General features: G+C 44.3%; 1 protein-coding gene across 3 annotated transcripts in view; it reads right to left on the bottom strand.

Moving 5' to 3' along the window:
- Window positions 1-325: 325 nt before the first annotated feature.
- The window catches only part of LOC147891260 (Nucleotide-diphospho-sugar transferases superfamily protein), a 53,427-nt gene continuing 31,934 nt past the window's right edge, over window positions 326-21,818 (bottom strand). For all 3 annotated transcript variants that reach the window (XM_087389298.1, XM_087389299.1, XM_087389300.1), the window contains 3 exons: window positions 11,353-11,498; window positions 11,110-11,232; window positions 326-1,059 (listed from right to left, as the gene is read on the bottom strand). In XM_087389298.1, coding sequence (XP_087245424.1) covers window positions 862-1,059; window positions 11,110-11,232; window positions 11,353-11,498 — 467 coding nt within the window. In that variant the 3' untranslated portion in view covers window positions 326-861. The remainder of the gene's footprint in view (window positions 1,060-11,109; window positions 11,233-11,352; window positions 11,499-21,818) is intronic.

The following is a 21,818-nucleotide window of genomic DNA, read 5'->3' as shown; positions in this document are numbered from 1 at the left end:
AGATAGCAAAAGAGAGAAGTATTCATCAAGAGGCCAGCTGGCCAAGCAATCTAGTTTCTTTCTCGACATTCTACACCAAGAAACCCTTCACACTTTACACCCAAATACTGTTCACTTTACAAAGAGGTTGCTGGCATCTCATTAAATTCAACATCTTCCATCAGTGACCCGTTATAATGATCGTAACGGAGCAAAAACAATACAGAGCAACTCATTTTGCCAGATTGAAGACACCCACAACAATCAATAGCTTGCAGCCTAGAAAACAAACTCCAAGAACTTGAAATCTTGCTTCCAAACTCTGGAACACGCCCAAGAACACCTCTGCAGCTGCAGAAAGGCATAATTTTTAGAAAAGGAAGCACAAAAAATATAGAAGGCTCTACAATTGTCGTAGACTTTACCGACCGAGATGTTCTTAGCCATCTGATGATTACAGATCTTGCGTGATCATTCATACTTCGTTCAATTTTAAATCATTGAATTGTTACACGCCATCTCACAATATTTGATAATTATCCAATCAAAAGCTCGAAGCACAGAAGTTCAAAATTGATGTGTAGACCTCAATCGAAAAAGAATCAGAAAATGATTTCCAAACGAATAAATGAATGCTAGTGTAGTCCGGGAAAAGTACGAAGCACCCCTCAAAAAATTTTGATGAAAACAATATCAGCTGAGACGTATTCAAGCAAACTGCCACACTTCAATATTCCAATGAGGAAACTTTTCGGGAGTAGAGCCAGAAGACTGTGATATATTCTTCAAAATTGATGTTGCCATAAATGGCCAATTCTGCGGGAGCTTGAACCGCCAGCTCAAAGGGACTTGTTCTGGATCTTGCTTCATTTGCTAAATGAATCATGAGCCCTTCACAGAACACAGGCACCTTATACCACTTTTCTGATTTAGTATGGATCTGTTCTTGGGAATCTGCATTATCTTGCTGAGCTGGTCTAGCCTCACCCACCAATCTAAAAACCTTCCCCAAAATCTTGTGCTGAACTCAGTCCTTGGGGTCTCTGAACTATCACATGTACAATGACTGTTTCTTTCTATCTGCAATCATCCAGGAGTAATTTCAATAATCAATACTGATATTCTGAGGCTTTGAATATAAACACTTACAAGCGTCTATATTTCCTTTGTATTATATCCTTTTCCGATAAAAAAAAGAGGAGGAACAGCACACTTAGTACATAAGATAAGAAATACATTCAAACTCTGTGAGGTGCAAGATGGAGGTGCAATGAGGGACTGGCGCCCCTTGTGAGTCAAAGTGCTTAGTATATAAAGATAAGACATGCAAAAATCCTTGAACATCAAACACGCTATAAATACGAACATGAGCAAATGTGTGGGGGGGGTGTTTTGGGCAGGGTTGTCATGTCAAGAAATTAAGCCCAAGACAACCAAAATTGTACAACAGCAGTCATCGTTCAAATGACAGGATATATAAGAAAACAAAGGGTCAAGAAATTGCCCTTAGAACATGATTCATGGTGACCTGCTTGGCCTAGCCTAATAGTACCATCCAAACATCATTCTGCAATGACAACAGGCAATAGGTCAAGCACACACTACAGGAGCTTCAAGACACTGCAATAGGAGGTTGTATTGTTGGCCTCAGGTTTGCGTCCCCATTGGAGGGAAACCACATTGAAGATGGTACTATTTGGCACGAGGTTCTGCCTGCTTGCTTTCATTTGTTAGCAAGACAAAGAAAATGTAACCATCTCTATTACATTACTTTTCATCCGAGGCAAATGCCTGGCAGTTGTTGAGCCTCATCATCATGGTCCTGGGCCTCATCATCCCTTATTGCGCTCTGCTGCATCATTGTATGTTACAAAGGAATCCCTACAGGGGGTATCCCACAGCGGAACATTGATAAAGCGTCCCAAGGAATTACATGCAGAAGTGGTTCACTACGGAATCAAAATTTTCTTTACTTGTGTGTACTTCACAACCATAAGTGTGTGTGCAAGCCAATAAATAGACAAAGATCCAAGAGAGAGATAGCACCAACAAAGTAGGATACACCGTCCACAAATGGATACAGTAAACAAGAGGGAAACCCTGGTCCTCAGTCCTTACCAAAAGATGTACTACTATCACCTTGGCTCTTCTACATCCCTAAGCATGCGTGCTCCTCCGACTCGTTCCAAGCTTATGTAGACTGTTCGTCCAGTGATCCCTCCACCTTACTATCCGGGTAGTCAGGCTAGGTGGGCACCTTCTGAGCTAAGTCTGCAGCTTCTCTGTCCTGGATGTACACCCAAGAAATGTCCTTTACTGCTCCTTTCTGCCTTGAATGGCTGCTCCAGGTGATAACTATGGAGGCCCCAAGGGACCCTTTTTATAGGGCTGTTTGCCCCTCCATATCAGCCGACCAGTCTGCCCCAAAAGGGCTAACTGGGCGGGCCTACCAGCTGACTGGGGCCCAGCCCCTTGCTGGTCTGTCAATTCTCTGTGGAGGCTGCCACTGGCCGAGGTCTGTCCAGCCCTAGACCACCCTTCTCCAAGGCCAACCTGCTGCTACAATTCCACACCTGTCTGGACCTCTTCCAGGCCTTGGATCAGCTCCGTATTCAGCCTGCAGGTGTCTGTACAGTCTGCACCCTTCGCTGACATCATCCGTCATCTCATTGTTGCTGTTCTCTCCTGTAAACGCTGCACAATTCTGCCCTCTCTATCCGTGGACAGCTCAGATCTGCCCTCTTGGAGAGGCCTAATCTGCCAGGTACCTCTCTTTTGCTTTTCTTTGTCTGCCTGCTGCCCACATGGCAGCCACTATGCAGCACATGTGGCAATCTCTCAAACCCTAGGTACACCCCCCCGATGCACTCCTCATTTGGGGGCTCACAGGTGGGGAGGTGACCTAGACAATTCCAACATTGTGACCATCCTCATCAGGTCAAAATCCAATATGTGGTTCAAGAATGCACTCTTCCCTAAACATGTTAAGCAAATGCAGGTTTGCATTAACAAATACAAGATCATTTGTCGTCTTCTACTCCACAAGCGCTCAACATGCAAGAACTTGCCAATCTCTCCAACAATGGAGCATCTTTGTTGGAGATATCATAGTCAAAGAGTGTGTTAGTGTGTAGTACTAGGTGATCTCGTACTAGTTTATGTGTGTGAGTCTTGTGTGAGTGCCACGTGTCATCATGGGACTTATCCCATATGCACTAGGTGCTAGAGTGTGTGTGAGTAGCCTACATAAGGCTTGTACTTCACTTGTCTTTTCATACTTGATGGATCAATGAAAGCCTTCTTCATGTCTTCATTAGAGCATTATTTTCTCACACCCTCTCTCTCTCTCTCTCTCTCTCTCTCCCCTTTTCCACCATGTTTCTAACATGGTATCAGAGCCACCTTCCATAGCTGCCACATTACACTTGCCCTAACCCTAAAATCGTCATTTTAGCTCAAGCCCTTGCAGCCGCCTCAGTTCCGCCTCCTTCTCTTGCAGCTGCCTCAGTTTCGCCTCAGTTCCGCCTCCTTTCTACTCCTACCTGCCCACCTAGAACCTCCACAACCAGCTGTACAGTCCGTACTGGCTGTATGGACTGTTCCGTACTGTTTCCCCCTGCTGCGCCGTACCAGCTCCTGCAAAGTGCACCTACACGTGAGGGTTTCCAGGATTATTTCGAGGCCATTTCACTAGAGACGGCAAAAGTAAACCATACTCAACTAGTAAAGTCATACCCAAGATGACAAAACGAATTGTCAAGCTTGCTGATATTTTGAGAAAATTTTGCAAGTATAGACAAGCACATTGGGAGCAACACACATGGGAATGCATTACAAGCCAAAAAGAAGCCCAAGAAGCTTGAATTGCAAGACGAGGATTGCAACAGCCCCATTTGTATAGTATCTTGCAACAAAATACCCTATGTTGTAGGCCGCTAGATGCAATGTTATACTATAAACATCAAGAAGAATTTAGGGCCACCATGGACGATAAGAAGAGGGTAGCTTTATCATTTAGGTATGGTGAGACATGGAATGGATTGTTTCACTGACTCTTTGTGAGCACTACTATTACTACTCAACACAAAAGTGCCCTCACCATGTGACACCACCGGCACACTACTAGGTGCAAACAAAAAAAGTCATCCTTTGAATGTCCTATCTAGATTGAGCTTATTCATTTTCAAGGGACTCAACAAGGTGACGAAGTTCACTCCAAGGAATTCCACAAATTTCATTAAGGGGAGCAATCACCTCTTGTAAGGAATCGAGACTATGTATTTGAGATTGGACCATGATTGATTGTGCTCTACATCTCACATTTGACCAATGTGCACGCTTAGCATTGCATAGCGAATTGATAGAAAATAAATAAAGTCGTATTGAGGTCCAAACAGTTTGAACTATATATCAAAGATCCTATACAAATTTATTAATAATATTTTGCCAAACTCAGCTATTGAAGTACTGACAAATATACGTCAATGTGTGTCCCAAAACAAAGGGCATTTCAAGATAAAGAACTCCTACTTAAAGAAATAAAGAAAGAAAGAAAGTTTATTAAAGTTTTCGAAAGACCGATGGGTCTATGAGACTATGAAAAATCCTGATACAAACAAGCTGTGTGGGTGGAGCTACTAAACGAGCATCCACTCCAATGCAAAATGCAAATGATAAGTGATGAGTGCTACATAGCCATGTCAAAATGATAAGAGTTTTTTTTTTTCCAAAGAAAGGAACCTTCTATTAATGCTTGAAAGATTTCATACAAGACAACAGCCCTGAAGTTGTTGAGTATGAAAAAACCCTGAAAAGGCTGAAAGAAAGAAAACTGGCCTGTTCCAGAGAAGCCCAGATCACTGCCTAGGGGGTCTCTGGAACTCGGGCTAACAGCCAAGTGGAAGGACTATACAGCCAGCGAATCCCTCGCGGAGTGAAGATGTAGAAAACACCTGCAAGCCAAGCCTTGCAGAAACGAGCACGCCTCTCAATAGTCGCCCTAGAGCCTGGAGTCCCACGCTCCCAGGTGGACCGTAGAGTGTAAATGATATCCTGCCAGATGGCAACCAAGGTAGCCGAGGGTCGAACCGGGTGCTCTTCCATCACAAGACTGCAGCGAGCCACCCAAATGTTCCAAGTTGTAATGCTGGCTACCACCTCCCAAACACTGTCCTCCCTAGGAGGAGGAGGAGCTAGGGTGTCAAAGGGGGCTGCCTCGTGGAGTGCAATCCTCTGAATGCTCTAACCCTATATCTGGTAGGCTAGGGAGATCTCGTCAATTTGAAACGTGTGTCCTCCCTCTGTCAACCAAGCCACCATCCCCAGGTGTAGTCTCTGTGAAGACTCTGCATACGTATCATGATCCTGAGGGCTCACATCCAGATCCTCGCTGCACTATGACAGCTCCATAGGCAATGCAGGATAGTCTACAAGACACCATCTGAGCAGCAATGGCACTGCTCCTCCAATCGCATCTGCTCCAACCACGGGCCGATGGACAAGCCTCCGTGGGCTGTCAACCAGAAGAAGTATGAAATCTTCCTCGGCCGCAAGCTGGACCACAACTGCTTCCAAAACCTGGAGCGAACATCCCGAGGCACTCTTTGGGTCACCAGTGTCTCTCCCTCGAGGGAGTCCATCTGAAGTCTCATGTCAATCCGTGTGGTGTAGGAAAAGAAAGGTACCTCATCTATCGTCTCAGCTAGGCCGCCCCTGGAGGGCCAGAACCACTCCCCCGAGTCCCACTGGACCTTCCTCAAGGGTCTACCCTCCCATAGCCAGAGGCGCCATCTAGAGGCGTCCTACTCTGAGATACTGGGAGAATCAATGTGCCACTCCTTCCCCAAGCGTCCTACCACTCTGATCATCTGCCAGTGTATCCCATCAAGACTCCCATCCATCTCAGGGTCACTCCCACTGAGGGGCTGAAGTAGGCCTCCACGTCCTACACAGAAGAAGCTGGGGTGCGTGCTGCCGTGCTGCATCAAAATCCTCAAGGGAACACCAATACGAAAAAACTGCCCCAACCATCTGCTATGTCTCCAAATGTGAAATCCTTCCCACCAGGACTCAAGAATGGCTAAGTCAATCTCGCCCATCCATTGCCCTGTCTCTCTCAGATGCGCTAGGGTGTCAAGCCTCGCCTCTGCCTCAATAGGTAGTCCGCTCCAGCGACCAAAAGACCCTATTGGACCACTGTCCCACTGTGCCTAACCAATGTGAATCCCCTGGTCCCTCCTATCTCTAACCTCTGGATGCCACATAAGGGACTGGCGCTCGAACTCCTCTTTGCATCTAGGTGGGAGCACGAATGAGACCCCTGCTAGTCTCTGCAAAACCCTGTGAAGACTCCTCATCAAGGAGGAGCCCTTCCCCATAAGGAGGGCCTCAGAGAGGATCCATCTATGTGAAGGCTGCCCCTGTCCCCCAGTGCGTGGGATGTTCCTCAGAAGCCCTCTCTATAAGAGGAGCTTCCAAGGCTCAACACCTAGGGTGAGGTCATGAACCACCAACTTGCCCAGAAGGGCCTTGCTATGCATCTCCGGATCAATGATACCCAAGCCTCCCAATGCCTACGGCATGATCACCGTCTACCAAGCTACTCGGGCCCTAGTGTTCCTCGTGCCGTATGAACCTATCCAGAGGAAGTTTTGTACCAACCGTCGGAGCTGCCCAATGCATCCTCTGTGAAAGCACCAACAGGAGGCAATATACCAAGCAGTGGCAAGAAGGACCTGGTTTGCCACTAAGGCACGACCTGCGAGGGAGAGTTCGACCGTGCTCCAATAGAGAAGCTTGCGTCGAACACTCTCAAGGACCGAGGCAATCTGTTGCTCTGCTGTAATGTCAATGGGCCCACCTCGCATCTGAGGTATCTCGCTGTCTGGCCCCGTGGTATCCATCTGAAACCAAAGTCACTTTCCCACTCACGGATCTCCTATTTCTCCTCAAAGCCCATGAAGAAGCCTATGGATTTCGTCCAATTGATCCGTGTCTCCGAGGCCTCACAATAGATAGCCAAGGCGCCTCTCACTCTCTCTAGACTCGTTGTGGTGCCCTCAACATAAAAGGCCGTGTCATCTGCAAACTCTGAGTCAAGGAGCTCCTCCTTCTGCCTGATTGGGAGCCTCAACCCTGTGAGACCCGCCACCTGTGATCTTAAATAGTAGCCCAAAACCTCCGCTACAAACAAGAAGAGGAAGGGAGCTAGAGGGCAACCCTGGCGAACAGAGCGAGAGAGAGGAAAGGCCTCGCCTGTGTGTCCTCCAATAATCATTTGACTAGAGCTCCCTGCGTATATACTCCTCTGACCCATCTGTCTGAGAAACCCAATCTCCTCATAGTGCCCTCTAGGAAAGACCACTCCACCCTGTCGTAGGCCTTTTCAAAGTCCAAGAGAAGGATGACAAGTGACTGTGACTCCTCCCTGGACCAATCCACTGCCTCCCAGAACGTGAAGATGTTGTCCAGGATGCTGCGCTCCTGGACAAACCCATTCTATGTGTCATGGATGATGTCGATAAGATGAGGCCGTAACCGCAAACTCAAGACCTTGGCGAGGATCTTGTATGCAGTATCAAGCAGAGTGATCAGCATCCACTGTCGGATATCTGACCTATCTCCCCCTTTCGGGATCAAACAGATCCACCCACTGCACAAGGACTAAGGGAGAAGACCTGTGTCGAAAATCTCCTGGCAAGCTAAACGGAAAGCAGTGGAGATAATCTCCCAGAAGTTCCGAAAAAATACCGGAGTCAAGCCATCCTCCCTCCGGCACTTTTGGGTCGGGAGAGCCTTGAGGACTTCCCAGAGCTCCTCATATGTGAAAGGCTCCTCAAGTCTGCTGCATAAGTTTCGTGAGACTACTGTAAAACATGATCCCAAACTAGCTCTCGAGCCACAAGACCAGCTAGGGTTATCCTCTCTATCTGAAAGAGCTAGCTCTAAAATCCAGTGATCATGTCAAGAGTCTCCTGCGGGTCAATGTGCATGATGTCCTGCGAGTCCCGGAGACGACGTAGCTGTGTGCCAGTAAATCGGGGCCCAGTGGTCTGAAAGAACTACTTTGTCATCCTGTCCCCCTGTTGTATCCATCGGGCCCAAGAGGAATGGTAGGAGAACTCAGCCTGCCGTAGCTTCGTGTCCTGAAGCTCGAGACGAGCGCTCTCCAATCTGTCACTAAGCCACTGAGAAACTGGGTCCTGCTCCCTCAGCCTCTTCGATGGAGACGAGGTCTCTCCTCAAAGGCCACTCGCGCTCCTGAAGGGTCCTCGTCCACCTAAGGACGTGAGCCTGCAACTCCACACTGCTCCTCTGAATCGCATCGGCCACCCACGCAGCCCAACCCTCACTCGGTGCCATCTCTGAGTGCTCCCAGATCTCTGCCATAACCTGCTGAATCTCCTTGTCCTACAAGAGGTCCTCTAGAATGCGGACCCCCCTCTGGGGGAGACCTCGGCGGGGCTAATCCAAGTGGAGAGTGGTCGGACATCGTGGTACCTGCCAGAGAGAAAAAGGTGCGTCAATGCTATACTGGAAGGGGGTGAGTCTATCCATGTGGAGTCCCAATCGCTCAAACCATCTGTGTGTGTGTGCAAACCAGCATCTTTGATCACCTGCTACTGATAGTGCCATAGAGCCATAGACAGAATTTGAAACTAAGGCAAGTAAAGTTTGATGAGACAGAGAGCTAAATTTCATTTGGAGTCATCCCACATAAATCATAGATATATCTACTAGCTAGTTAATAGATTGTACATCTCTAGTCTACTACTCTTTGAAAACAGCTGTTTTAGAAGCATACCTGGCACAACTGTTTTGATATACAAATTCAGCAAAGTAGTACACTCACCCACAGCATGCAAGGAGACTTAACGATCCACAAACAAAATTCATCTTAAATGTCGGTCACATGTCACTCATCGAGTTAGATTCATGGACTTCAGCATGCCGTTAAAGCGTCCTTCAATACAGAAATATGTATAATAGGCTTCAGCACATAGGTACAGGTGACAATGCACAGAAAAAAGCATTTGTTGTTCACACACCACTGATACACTCAAGAATCTCTCATAAAATGGATGGACGGAATTTTTTTCTCTTTCTCATGGAAGAAAGAACTCTCAATGAAAGATGCATAAGCTTTCACTAGGATTAGCTATCCATCGTCACACAGCAAATCCAGCACCAACCATACATGGTCATGTAAGGAATGCTCACAAACTACTCAAGCAAGGGCTTGTGCTCAATCCCACCGTCCACACCGATATCATGGGCCTCCACTAGCAGCAATAACTTATCACATCCGTCCACAAACAAATGAACGTCAATATCCACGACTTGCTATCAATGCAAAATTGTGTCCACACCTTTGTTAACCATCAGCAAAGGCGTTCGTCTACACCTCTGTCAACTAACACACCACCTCGGCCATTGCTTCATGATTAATTCCTTCGACGTTTGATAGGAATCTCGACTAACAGCAATCACATAGCGCAGCCCTTATCACCAACCCAGAATTGTACAGCTTTGATACAAATGTTAGGTATCCTATAGAAACTCTCCATGCTAACAACACGATAGAAGACTTCACCACCAAAGACTATTTTCTTGTTCCTATCTTTTTAGCCTAAGGCATCCCCCCTAGGGATAATGTAACATCATACAATCATTGATGTAATGGTCCTATTTAGCTCCCTCTAGCTAGCTGTATCCCTAGTGCCGGTCTCCACAAACCTGGCATATTTTTCCCTTGCATTAAGACCAATAATTCTCTTGACAATCCTATAATTACCCTACGAATATTCCTGAATGCCAATAGTGCCATGCTGTCAAATTCCAAACCATATCCCAAAGAATATGCATGGCCTAAAGCACTGAGAAGGACAATGGGACAATCTTATCAAGTGGTCATCCCTCTATGGACTTGCCAAGCATGAGTTGATTGAAGCTCTTGCAAGTAAAAAGTGGATTCCTCCTTTGAGTATAAAGAAAGTCATTTTAAGTGACATGAAAGCCTTATAGTACTTGCAAATGGAATCGACCAAGATAGAGTTCAAGAGGCAATGTCTAAGCGTCCTCATGTTGCGTGCAAGAAATACAAATGCTAGTACCCCCCATCACTTGTAGCCAAGTAGCTATCAAATAGGGATCAATAACTCTATGTGAGAGAGAGGACCCTGCCCCTCTTGCCCACGGAAGAAAATGAGACAAGATAGACCCAAAGAGGCCCCTGCCCCTCCTGCCCATGGAAGAAAATGAGACAAGCAAGAGTCTACCTTTTATCCTAGTGAGAAGTGGATGTTTAGATGGTGTTGGTACGAGTATATGTTTAAGGAGCGAAGCAACGATCGGTAAAAAATGGATGCCACCAACCCCAAGTACAATGTACGCTTCTTAGATGAATCCAATGTTGAAGGATGGACCTATTGATTTCAATATGGTAGAATAAAAGCCACACACCACACATGTATGGGTCGCAAACTCCTTCAGAGAGAGCTAGAGCAAAGTACCAATTGATCATGTAGGTATGCTACATTATAATGCTTGCAAAATGCCAAACCGGAATTCCTATCTAAAACTCTAGAAGATTGGGCATAATTGCAACATTAGATGATGTCGATAGACATAAAGAAGATTTAATGGAAACCGGGATACCATGCACTCCTCAGGTATGCAATGCAGTGCTCAATGCTTTTACACAAAAGGTTCTTCCAAGTACCATGGGGCGTAGCTATTAGGAGACAAAGTGGACATAAGATAAAACCCCTAGGACAAGAACTTCAAGGGATCAAGAATGAGAAACCATGTCTTCAAATAAGTAATGATGCATGCCATCATACACATAAATAGATATGCATTGCACAATTTTTCTTTTGAGAATAGGTTATATCAAAACTATTCTACAAATTGCAAATCCTGAAATTCAAACAGGCCACATTTATCAATTCACAAATCCGACAACATTCCAAAAACTTAAAGGTTTAGGTTTAGGATAAGCATATATAATCATGATGATGGACTTCCCAATGTCATACAAAAACAAGGCACCCGAAGTGGCAATCATCAAGCTGATTACAAGAAATTATATTCCCCTTTTAGAAAAGCCAAACCTTCTAATTATCTATTCACCTTGTGTATTTTCCCATTGCGGAGATGATATTGAACACCAGCCCAATTGATTGACTGAGTAAAGTGAGAATATATAGCTGACACAGGGTATAAAAAATTATCAACGAGAAGTGCCAAAAAGACCTGCACATCCATTCATCACAAGCTTTGTCAAAAGAAAATGTCTGTTCTCAAAATTACCTCTAAAGTTCCATTTATAAAAGTAAGAATTTGCAATCTGCAAGGAAAAACGTCTCTACTTACAAGAATCCAATTATAAGAAAGTATTGACACTGGCTCCTTCTCTGGTGATAGAGCATTGCATAAATCTATCTCAACCCTAGATAGATACCACAATGAAGCAATCTCAACCAAAGCACAAAACAGTATACTGCATGATAGGAAAACACCTGCAAACACAGTAAAATATAAAGAGACTAGATGAATTATTGCAGAAATAACAATGACAATGGAAGATTGCACTTGCATTTAAAGATACATTAAAAATCAACTTAAAAAGGTAGCCCAATGAAACTGATACAATACAAGAACTTGACATCTATGCGATGCATGCCTAGTTCATGGAGGCTAGAAAACAACCCTTTGCATAGCTTTATGGTAGTAGTATGCATACCCCTAGCCACAACCCCAAGGGTTACTTTTGGCTCCTACTTCTACTACTATTTTTGCAAAGGTCCTTCGTGGTAACATGCCAGCAATGGATTACTACCATGGTCCAAAGACATGGGGTCCTAGCAATGCCCAGACAGTGCTTGAGCACATGATCCAACACAGTTTGGCGTACCCACATTAAACATAGATGCCCTATACTATTGCACTCTATCTTTGCAACATGTACGTGAGCTAAACTACTCCCTCACTAGCCCATAGAACTATCTCACCAAAGCAGCGACATAAACTACACGAAAACAGATTTGGCACATGTGCATGCATGCCTGTGAGGCATGCAAGAGAACATCACCGGTTCCATTTGGTGATTGAGATCAATCCTTGTATACCTAGATATTTTGACTGAAACAAGGAGGTACTAAAAATAATGTAATATTTCCACTACAACAACAAGATGTTGGAAATATTGTATATTTAAGGAAATGGCCAATATAATATTATTTAAGACAATGACCAATGTATTAAGTAGTTTAAATGGCTAGGGGCACTTTTTCGTTCCAAGGATTTTCTCCCTAATTACAGTTATGGTAGAGTTGGGTTTTAGGATTTTATCATGTTGGTACCATCTCCAATTCTCACATCATAGTATGAGGATCTTGTGTCTAGCCTCGCACCATTCATAAAGGTGTCCATATAGCTTAGATGGTTTCTCCTATTATTATAATATAAGTTTTTACTTGAGTGAGCACTTGAATCAAATATTCTCTCAAAAGTATGAAGAAATATTAAACCCCATAAAATCATGTTTCAAAGTGAAAATATGCTCCAATGTATATCAGTTGTGGCCGCCTCCTACATAACCTCTATCTCTCTGACTGACTATTTCTGCAATGCCACTGACAAGTGGTCGGCTGCTACTTATATTCTCTCTCTCTCTCTCTCTCTCTCTCTCTCTCTCTCTCTCTCTAACCGTCTATTTCTGCAATGCTATTGATGTATGTCTCAAGCATCGTCCCATAAACCTTTAACCAGAATTCATTGAATGGTCAAAAGAATTCCAATCAATTCATCCATTCTCTTGGAGATGAAAGCCCATTTTTTAAATTAAATGAAAAAAGAGTTCTATTAGGTATGACAAAACCATCCAAGAGTGCAAGAGTCAAGCTACTCATACATCATGCAAAGCATGAAAAAAACTTAAGGAATCAATGCACCATGCAAAATATGAAAAAGCCATGTTTGTGGCCGAAAATGCCACACCAAGCCAAAGGGAGACTCAGAGAAGAAAGGGTTGTCTACCATTCCCAAAGACAAACCCTCCTAGTCAATTCTAATCTAGAACTTCCTTGCATCATAGATCAAGTGACCATCAAAGTATGCACAATGTCTATCCAAACACTAGCCAAAATCTTGAGCTAGGTGAACCTGCATACTATCAAGCACCTCCATACATATGGCCCTTCGTATATGAATCATCTCCCATCTCGTGACTACAAAAGCATCTGCAGGCCTATCCTAAAAAGAACGAACTGTGTCTCCTATGCAAAACTAAAAGAATCAAGATGATGTCAAAAACCAATAGCAAATGAAGGATCATGTCAATCAAAAACTACATAACAATGGTGAGAGCTAAATACGCATAATCATTTCCCATTAGTTGTCTGAGAAACTAGATTTGCTGCAGGCAGCCTTTTTGTCATGTAGCACGTAGCTACTAACTCGAAATTGAACCTGAATCCTAGTATTTTATCAAATTTTTAAGGGAAAATGTGAATGAGTAAAATGGTGGACATGAGACGCGACATAGGGTCTGTTAGCACCCGATCCTCCTTGCAAATGTCAGGGGTGGTGATTTATTATTGAGTTGTCCATATTATTTGTGCATTTTGGGAGTTGAAGCCCAACAAATACATGAATAAGGAGATGCTCAAAAGAGCTCATAACTGATATTCAATGCAGTCTATACAATATTGTCACAAGGACTACAACCATATGAATAAAGGTGTCGTCATCCTTCGATCTTGCATCCACTCTTGGATTTCCTTGCTCCCTCGCATCGATAACATGCATTAAGAGATAGGAATGTTGTAAGAATTCAGATTGAAAACAAGCCATTTTGAATGGACGAGCAATTGAAAATAGTGTGGGCGGGAAGGCGGCACGCTTCCTTTCCCATTGCCCAAAGAGTTATAATCCGAGGGAACGGGCCCTTCCCTGGGTGCCAAGATAACACCGAGAATATATACATCGAGAATATATACGCCGAGAATATAAGTGCCGAGAGAATATATACGCCGAGAATATAAGCGCCGAGAATATAAGTGCCGAGAATAAGTCTTGCAAATGGATAAGATACTGGCAACATTACCTTAATGTCAATAGCCATAATCATATTTCTGTATATTGGCCGTAAAGCTCGCATCTTTTTAACAAGTCCCATGTTAACATGTGACCACAAATAGAAATCTAGCAAAGCACATGAGGGTCCTAAAATTTGAATATGGCAAAGGATTTGCAAAACCTAGCTTTTATCAATACTTTGGATATAAATTAGTACATGGGCCATTGGATTCAAAGCCAAAACTTGGAGGATACCTTTGCTATTAAACTTAAAAAAGGACCTTGCTAGAAGGAACCCCTTTTGGGGCCAATTTATTGTTGACTTTTGGAGCTATTATTATTGATGCCCAATAACCTGGCGTTGGTTTGTAGAATGTACTCTTCTAGCTTGTCATAGTCAATCTTATTTGGTGTTATGTCACTCATGGAGGCATCAAGATCCAACAAGATCTAAATTGAACGTTACTCATTGCTCCATTCACTACCAACTTGTAGATCCACACTCCTCTCCAAATATTTGTGCTTCTCAGTATTGTTGCTGCATTTAAATGCTAAAATCCTCATCATACCTTCTTAGAGCTGATGGACCTGGTGATCGTTGCTCCATGCCATCAATATTTCCCAGGACAGCCTTAAAGTGGGCTGCAACCATAGTTGCCAACCGAAACGGAAACGGAAAAAATCGAGAAAACGGAGTTTTCGATCCCCACAAAAACAAAAACGGAAGAAACGGCAATATGGTACAATTTATGTATAAAAATTTATTTTTTATACATAATACAATTATCAATAGAGTGCACATTATACATAATACAATTATCTATACTTGAAGCATCATGCATGCTTCTATGATTCTAAATTCCTATGATGATTGATCTATCTAGTATCATCTATTATCCATGAATAATGCTTCAATAATCAACATGTGTCATGAACTAAGTTCTAACTTCTAACTTCTAACTTTGAAGTTACAACCATCTAAAGTTTGAGAGGGAGGATGGAGAGAGGTAGGAGTCAGAGGAGGATGAGAGGTAGAAGGAGGATGGAGAGGTAAGAAGGGATGGAGAGCTGAGAGTAGGCTAAGGATGGAGCGCAGCTACCAGCCTATAGGATGGAGGGATGGAGAGGAGAGCAGGCTGCGGGTGCCAAGGCCCAGGAATCAAATGACAAAGATGGAGAGGCTCGAAAGTAGCAAGATAGAGAGCAGCAACACGGGAGGCAATGGAAACGACAATAGGAGGCGACGAATCGACGAAAACCTTTTTAATCAAAAGAAGGCAAAACAAGCCAGAAACGGGCGTTTCTAGTAACTATGGCTGCAACACCTCTCAAGCAACCTTTTTAACATCAAACACAGCCACGGCTTGCTCATTGATTGCTTAGATTGCGAGGACGATCCATTGCTAAGAAGGATGCATCAAGATTGACGTTGTCCACCTTGATTTACAGCTCCGCCAAAGGATTTGTCCTTTTGTTGCTACATCGTTGTCGATATTGCGCCAATGAACTAGCATTTTGTCCAGGGAGGACTCACCTTTGTGGAGCAGCGTGTGAGAAGGATCAGAGCAGGCGTGCGACCAGCAAGTATTGAGGGGCATCGGCAAAGCGTAGAACTAAGCTTTATCTACAAGAACGTAGACGCAGTGTTTGAGGTGAGGATTGATATCAACTTTAGCAAAGCTTTTTGCAGCACCCAACGCTGATCCTAACAAGATTAGCCACCCACCTACTCACAACTACAAAGACATGAATTACTTGAAGATCATGCAAAACATGCGCTATTTGCCAAAAGAATCTTAACTAAACACCATGGCTTTGTTTCTTTCATGCTCGCTCGTTCTCAGCTTTTCATCTCCATGCCTACCCTCCTTGGGGATCACGACACACAACTCCCCCTCAAGCCACTTTCAAACTTTGGAAACGATTGCATAGATCAACCTCTCACAATGATTTGAGACTCTCTATCTTGTGGATCTTATTATCAATGAATTTCTCACTCCCCACACCTGTAATCTCACGATGGAACTCCTTGTGGATGCATCTCCAATGCAACTCTATTAATCAGATTCTCTCAAAAAGAGCTCATAAACCTGCTCTTTCGCTTCGCTGCACCTGTGATCTAATAATGGAACTCCCTGTGGACGCCTCTGAAATGCAACTCTATTGCAGTGGGGTTGAGGGGAGGCATCAAAGGCTCTTTGTAGTGCTGCCTCCTGCGATATAGGCATGTGGAGGTGCTAACCACACCTGTTGTGGTGCTTCCATATTCCAAGTTCCAAACCCTCCGCCTTGCCTATGCGAAATACAACTTGCTGTATGCAGCAAGACAAAAGAACTCTGGACTGTGTTCTAAGAAAACCTCAAAGGAGTTGAAGTATGAAAGTAGAAGATGATGAGGTCTTAGCCTTGAAAGTGTACTTTGCATTCATCAACGATGTTTTTCTACTACTGATTTGAAATTCATCTTCATATATGGCACTGAAGCACAACTTATTGCCTTTCCTGAAATACATGTCTCCTTCACAAATACCAGGCATGTTGAGAGCTCATTAACAGAAACTTATCGGTAACTGATCCATGAATTCCCATGCCATCTCGCCTTTTTCACAGGCCAAACACTAGACCTGTGTGATTTTTTCGCCAGTTCGCAGCCACTTTATGTTTCCAACCAACAAGAATTTTCCCAGTCAAATGCATGCAAGCGAGTTCTTAGAAACTTGAACGAACCGCGTAATAGGACTTCTGCTGGAAGCCATATATCTATAGCGACGCATCTCACTGAGTAATGCAACCAAGGAGATGACCATTGCAGCCAACGAGAGGCAGAAACCCAAGCCCCCAACTGACGTTGTCTTGGAGAAACCACCACAATAAAGGCAAAGAGTAGCCTTATGTTGATAGAATACTAAATCACAATGTCTTTCTTTTTTTCATCGAGCAGAATCAATTAGAATACTAAATCACACTGCATCAAATACCCTTTTCTTATAGTAGTCTACACGAGATTTTACGCTGCTATGCTTCAAATCTAGAATATTGCACAATGAGTCCGAACTCAATGACAATCATTGATTCCATTGTTGTCACCATCCATGCTTGCCATCGTGTCCTTTCATTCATCATCCCTAAGGCAATCCACAGCTATGAGAAATCCGGCCCCTTGCCATTGAAATCCATAGCTTGAACCGATTAGTTCTAATTTAGGAAGATTAGCACCAAGGAAGCACTCAAAGGACCAACATGAAGGTCTTGAGAAACGCCATCATGTCCAAGAACCCAAAGCTAACGAGATCTCCTATAGCAAGATCACCCTACAGGTAACGTGTGCCATACTAGCAACTGGCCTCAGGCCATAACAAGGTATATATGAAGGCAGCAATGAACCCACAAGGTAGTCCTCTCTATTAGAGACACTTCATGTGGAAAAGGGGCGAGTCCTAAAGATAATGTCCATCTCTCCATTCATTACAGTAGGCAGCCTAGAGGCATGTTTTGGATCTTTGAGTCCTCCTAGAGCCACGTGTCACAATTGGAGACGTGGATTTTAAAAAGATCCAATGGTGTAACATTGTTTTATGCAAAATTAGAGGTGCTAGCTTTCTTGGGCTAAAGCATCGAGCTTTAAAAATCAAAAGCTAATGCAATTAGGAGCACTTCAACTCTTTCGTTAGGTGTTAGCTTGGATTTCTCCAAGAAGATTGCTTCTGTTGTGGAGCCATCGTAGCTTCATCGTTGTTATGGAGCCATTGTAGCTTCATCGTCACAAAATGCTCTCCCTACAACTACGCAAGGGAAGATTTGAGTCATTCCCATGTGTTGGACCTTCAATTTCGCTATGAGTGTAGGAGGTACTAAGAGAACTCGTCCCATGAAGTAAATACACAATCCGTGCTGTTGAGAATCATATAACGAGGTGAGGATTGTGGCCTAATTGAGATCTTTGCGGAGGCTCAAAGAAGAAGACTGAATTTTAGAGTCATCGCAGAGAGCACGAAGGGCATCAATCGGGAAAGGCGATGTTGGGAAACTAAAGCGATCCGATTTCAAGACTTTATTCGGGATAGGCAAGTCAACAGGGGTACTAGACCTTTTTCTGCAGGAGTCTAGAGAGGAAGCTTGGAAACAGAAGATAGGAACCTCTTGACGCAGCTAGGAGACAAGGAGAGACTGCTCCGGAGGAAGCTCTTGAGGACGTAGGCAAGCAAGGATGAGCTCGAGGCCCTGAGATAGAGACTACTAAAGAGGCGGAATTGTAGGAGATGGCTGAAGGTTGGAATTATCGAGGAGAGGCGACCGACGGAACTCGACATACAGGACAACATGCGAGGCTCTGAAGGCAGGGAAAGATGACCAACCAACAACACGAGGGCTGGAGAAGAGAGAAACGGGAGAGCAAGGTTGAATGGGAGAGCATGGACGAAAGGGGGAGGCAGGGTCGACAATAGCGAGTTGCTCACGACCTTCCTCCTTCAAGAATGTGCTCTTTTAGATGTACTTAGTGGCTTTGCAGATCAACTTCTTTCAACAAGCGTCGGGCATCGATGCCATGGTCTACTATAACCCAGTGGTCTTCTGGAAGGCAAGGGTGACAAGTAAGATAGCGATGTTGGAGCGACAACAGGGGTGAGAGTGGTGAACTGGCCTTCGTCTTCGTGGTGATGTTCTTGTTGGATCGCACGAGTAGGAAAAAGCTACTCCTCGTGAGCGCTGCGGGAATAGCAGCATGTCTGATAACTGTAGCGACGGCTTTCATCAAGTTGGGACTGAACTCAACGGAGGGCGATTCAATGATCTGTAGGAGCCAAATTGTGTCACATGCATCCGGACTGGGCGCTACCATCACCATGGTTGCCATCTACGCCTACGTTGCCCTATCACCTACATGATCACTTCCAAGGTCTTCCCCCACAAGCATCGCTCTAGAGCTCCATCTTCGTCAATAGAGTGGTTAGCGACATTGTGGCTGATTAACACAAGAGCCCTGTGCAATGTTAAGGGAACGTCGAATTGGGATTGTATTGTAATTGCAATTGGGATTGTATTGTAATTGCAATTGGGATTGTATTGCAATTGGGATTGTATTGATTGCATTGGGATTGTATTGTAATTGCAATTGCAATTCCAATTCCAATTGCGCTAAAGCCTTGCACAATTGGAAGGCGGACATTACTGCTCTCTTGCACATCGTCTTCAATTTTGTCACTGTCTGTCTGACTGTAGGCACACAAACGTGAGGATAGAGAATTGGGCTTTAGTCTACTAGATTGCGTTCTCAAAGGAGGAGGGGGAGGGGGAGGGGGAGGAAGCAGTAAGCAATAGAACTCTCTTGATCTCCTCTGGTGCCACTTCGTTGTCCTGGGATTGTTGCAAAAAACCCATCAAGAAGCATTAGCGTAATTAACGTACAGACTTCGTGGAGATTAAGAATGAGCAGATCTCGATTTAGGTACCTCAACTCGGAATCCCAGCAAGAGAGCAAGGGCAAAATGGTCTTTGAAGGAGATAAGAAGCCGGGTGTTGAAGGCCACCCAGCACAGGTCGAGAACTGTGACATTGAGGTTGCAACCACTTGACATTACGTAACTGTGATCCTGTCTCATGCAAATACAACCAATTGCATGACAACTAAATCTTTCCGACAGTAAGGGTAAAACGCTCGAGGAGATGGAGATGATCTTTACGATAGGCAGCCTATGGGGATGTTTTTACTATTCGAACTAATGGAAACCACTAGCTCACCAAAACGATCGAGGCTTGTGGAAACCTGCAACACGTCAACATCTTACGGAAGAATAGCATAATCTCCGCTTTAATCTTTCTTATGAAGACAACGTCGGTGCCAAGTCGAGAAGCAACCGGGGCAGGAATATGATCATGTCTTTGCGGTGAGGAGACGGAGGATGGCTTCAAATATATCAGCATCACAGATGAGATGGAGGGCACCGCTGTGGGAGTAACCGACTTCTTCTGCGATTTGAAGCTCATAACAACAAAAGTAAGCAGCTCGCATCTCTCCGGATTTCTCAAGGTAAACGTATCCGATGGTCTGCAGTAGGGACTTTTGTGATGCCCAATCCTTTTCCATTCTCATCAAAACTGCATTGGGTCCGAGGAACATAATACACATTTAAAACCTAGTATCATGCTTTTCCAATAGGACCACTACTTGCAAGCTCTCTCTGAACGAAACGGTCATCAAATCTGCCCTTGTGGTCACTCTCACTTGCTTGTAATCTATCCTTACAATACTAATGATTTGTTGCTCAATAATACCATATTTTAATTTTGTTTCCATTTCAGACGTGTTTTTTGCATCTTTTCAGAAAGTGAAGCAAATGTACATACTTGGTGCGTACACGAACTTGGATGCTTAACTTGGAATACAAACACATCCATTGAGATTTAGGTAACGTGTCATTCTCTTACATATTTGCGATACTCAATCTCGACGATTCCAATCTCGACGCACGAGGAAGGGCCCGTTTCCTCGGATTATAACTCTTTGGGGAAGGAAGCATGCCGCCCCCCCACCCACACTATGTGTAACCGGTTATATAAAGTATATTTTATTTATGTGTGTGTGTGTGTATGTGTGTGTTTTGAATTTCACCTTGTTTGTTGAATTTTTCTTTTGCATATTCTAAATTATTATATGTTTCTCTATTGAGATACTCGCAAGAAGGGAACACTTAAACACACACTACATTTGCTCGGACCTACTATTGCCTGCTTACTTTATAGTCACGTATTTCCCTTTCTTGACTTTGAAAACTTACAAAATTCCTTTTTTTTTGTTTTCTTCCATCTCCTTGAGCCAAGTGTAACGAATATGAGCCCCTAGATTGATTTTAATTAATGTCAATCATGAAGGTTTTATTCAAATAGCGTAAAAACTCATGGGTGAAAGCATATCTTTGCTTTTTAAACGCAAAAAAGGCAAAAAGCATACAATTTCGATATTCTCAACTTACTTTTTTCATTTTAAATCAGCTTATTATAAATTCTGTAATTCAATCCACCTTTCCCCTTAGGCGGCCTACCGCACGCTAGTTTATAATGACAAGGCTAGCTTTAGAACCAACCATAAGTGGCAACTCTAGCAGCCTTATTCTATCAATGACACATTGTCTTAGTGTGCTTTGCGTGTATGTCAAAATACACACTGCACAGTCAATCATATGAGTTTGCCGGAAGATGTGTGCTTTAGACTAAAATGGTAAGCAACTTTGGCAAGGGATCAACGAAAAGAGAAGGTAAGGAAACCTAGTAAAAATAAATGTGCATTAGCTCACTCAAAAACACAACTATTTGCAAGAAATTTAGTAAACATGCTTCACCTTCTTACATTTCTACTCCCCGCCTTCTCCTTCCGCCCACCCCGCCTCCTCCCTCCTGCAGCCACCGCCTCCATCCCACTCCTCTCAGCCTTCCGCCACCTCACCGCCCTCTCCTTCCGCTCCCTCCTTCCACCTCCGCCACCTCCCGTCCTCTCCTTCCGCCACCTCGCCTCCTCCCCAACCCCTTTGGCCTCGCCGCCTCCTCCCTCCTCCCCCCTCCCCGCCCCCATCCCTCCTCCACCCTACCTCCATCCACCTCCCTACCCTCCGCCCTCTCCTCGCCTCCATCCCCACTCCGCCTCCATCCCCGCTCCGCCTCAAGCCCTCCCCCTCCACCTCGCCTCCCGTTCGTCCCCTCTTCATTCCCCCGCAACTGGCCCTTGGGCTTTTTCCTTTCTTTCCTCTAGGTAGCACTGAGCATTT

The sequence above is a fragment of the Dipteris shenzhenensis genome, chromosome 18 (assembly GCF_047967505.1).
Source record: "Dipteris shenzhenensis isolate YYH24624 ecotype China chromosome 18, Dip_SZ_1.0, whole genome shotgun sequence".
In the NCBI taxonomy this organism is placed as follows: Eukaryota; Viridiplantae; Streptophyta; class Polypodiopsida; order Gleicheniales; family Dipteridaceae; genus Dipteris; species Dipteris shenzhenensis.
This window is presented reverse-complemented; position numbering and strand designations above follow the sequence as displayed.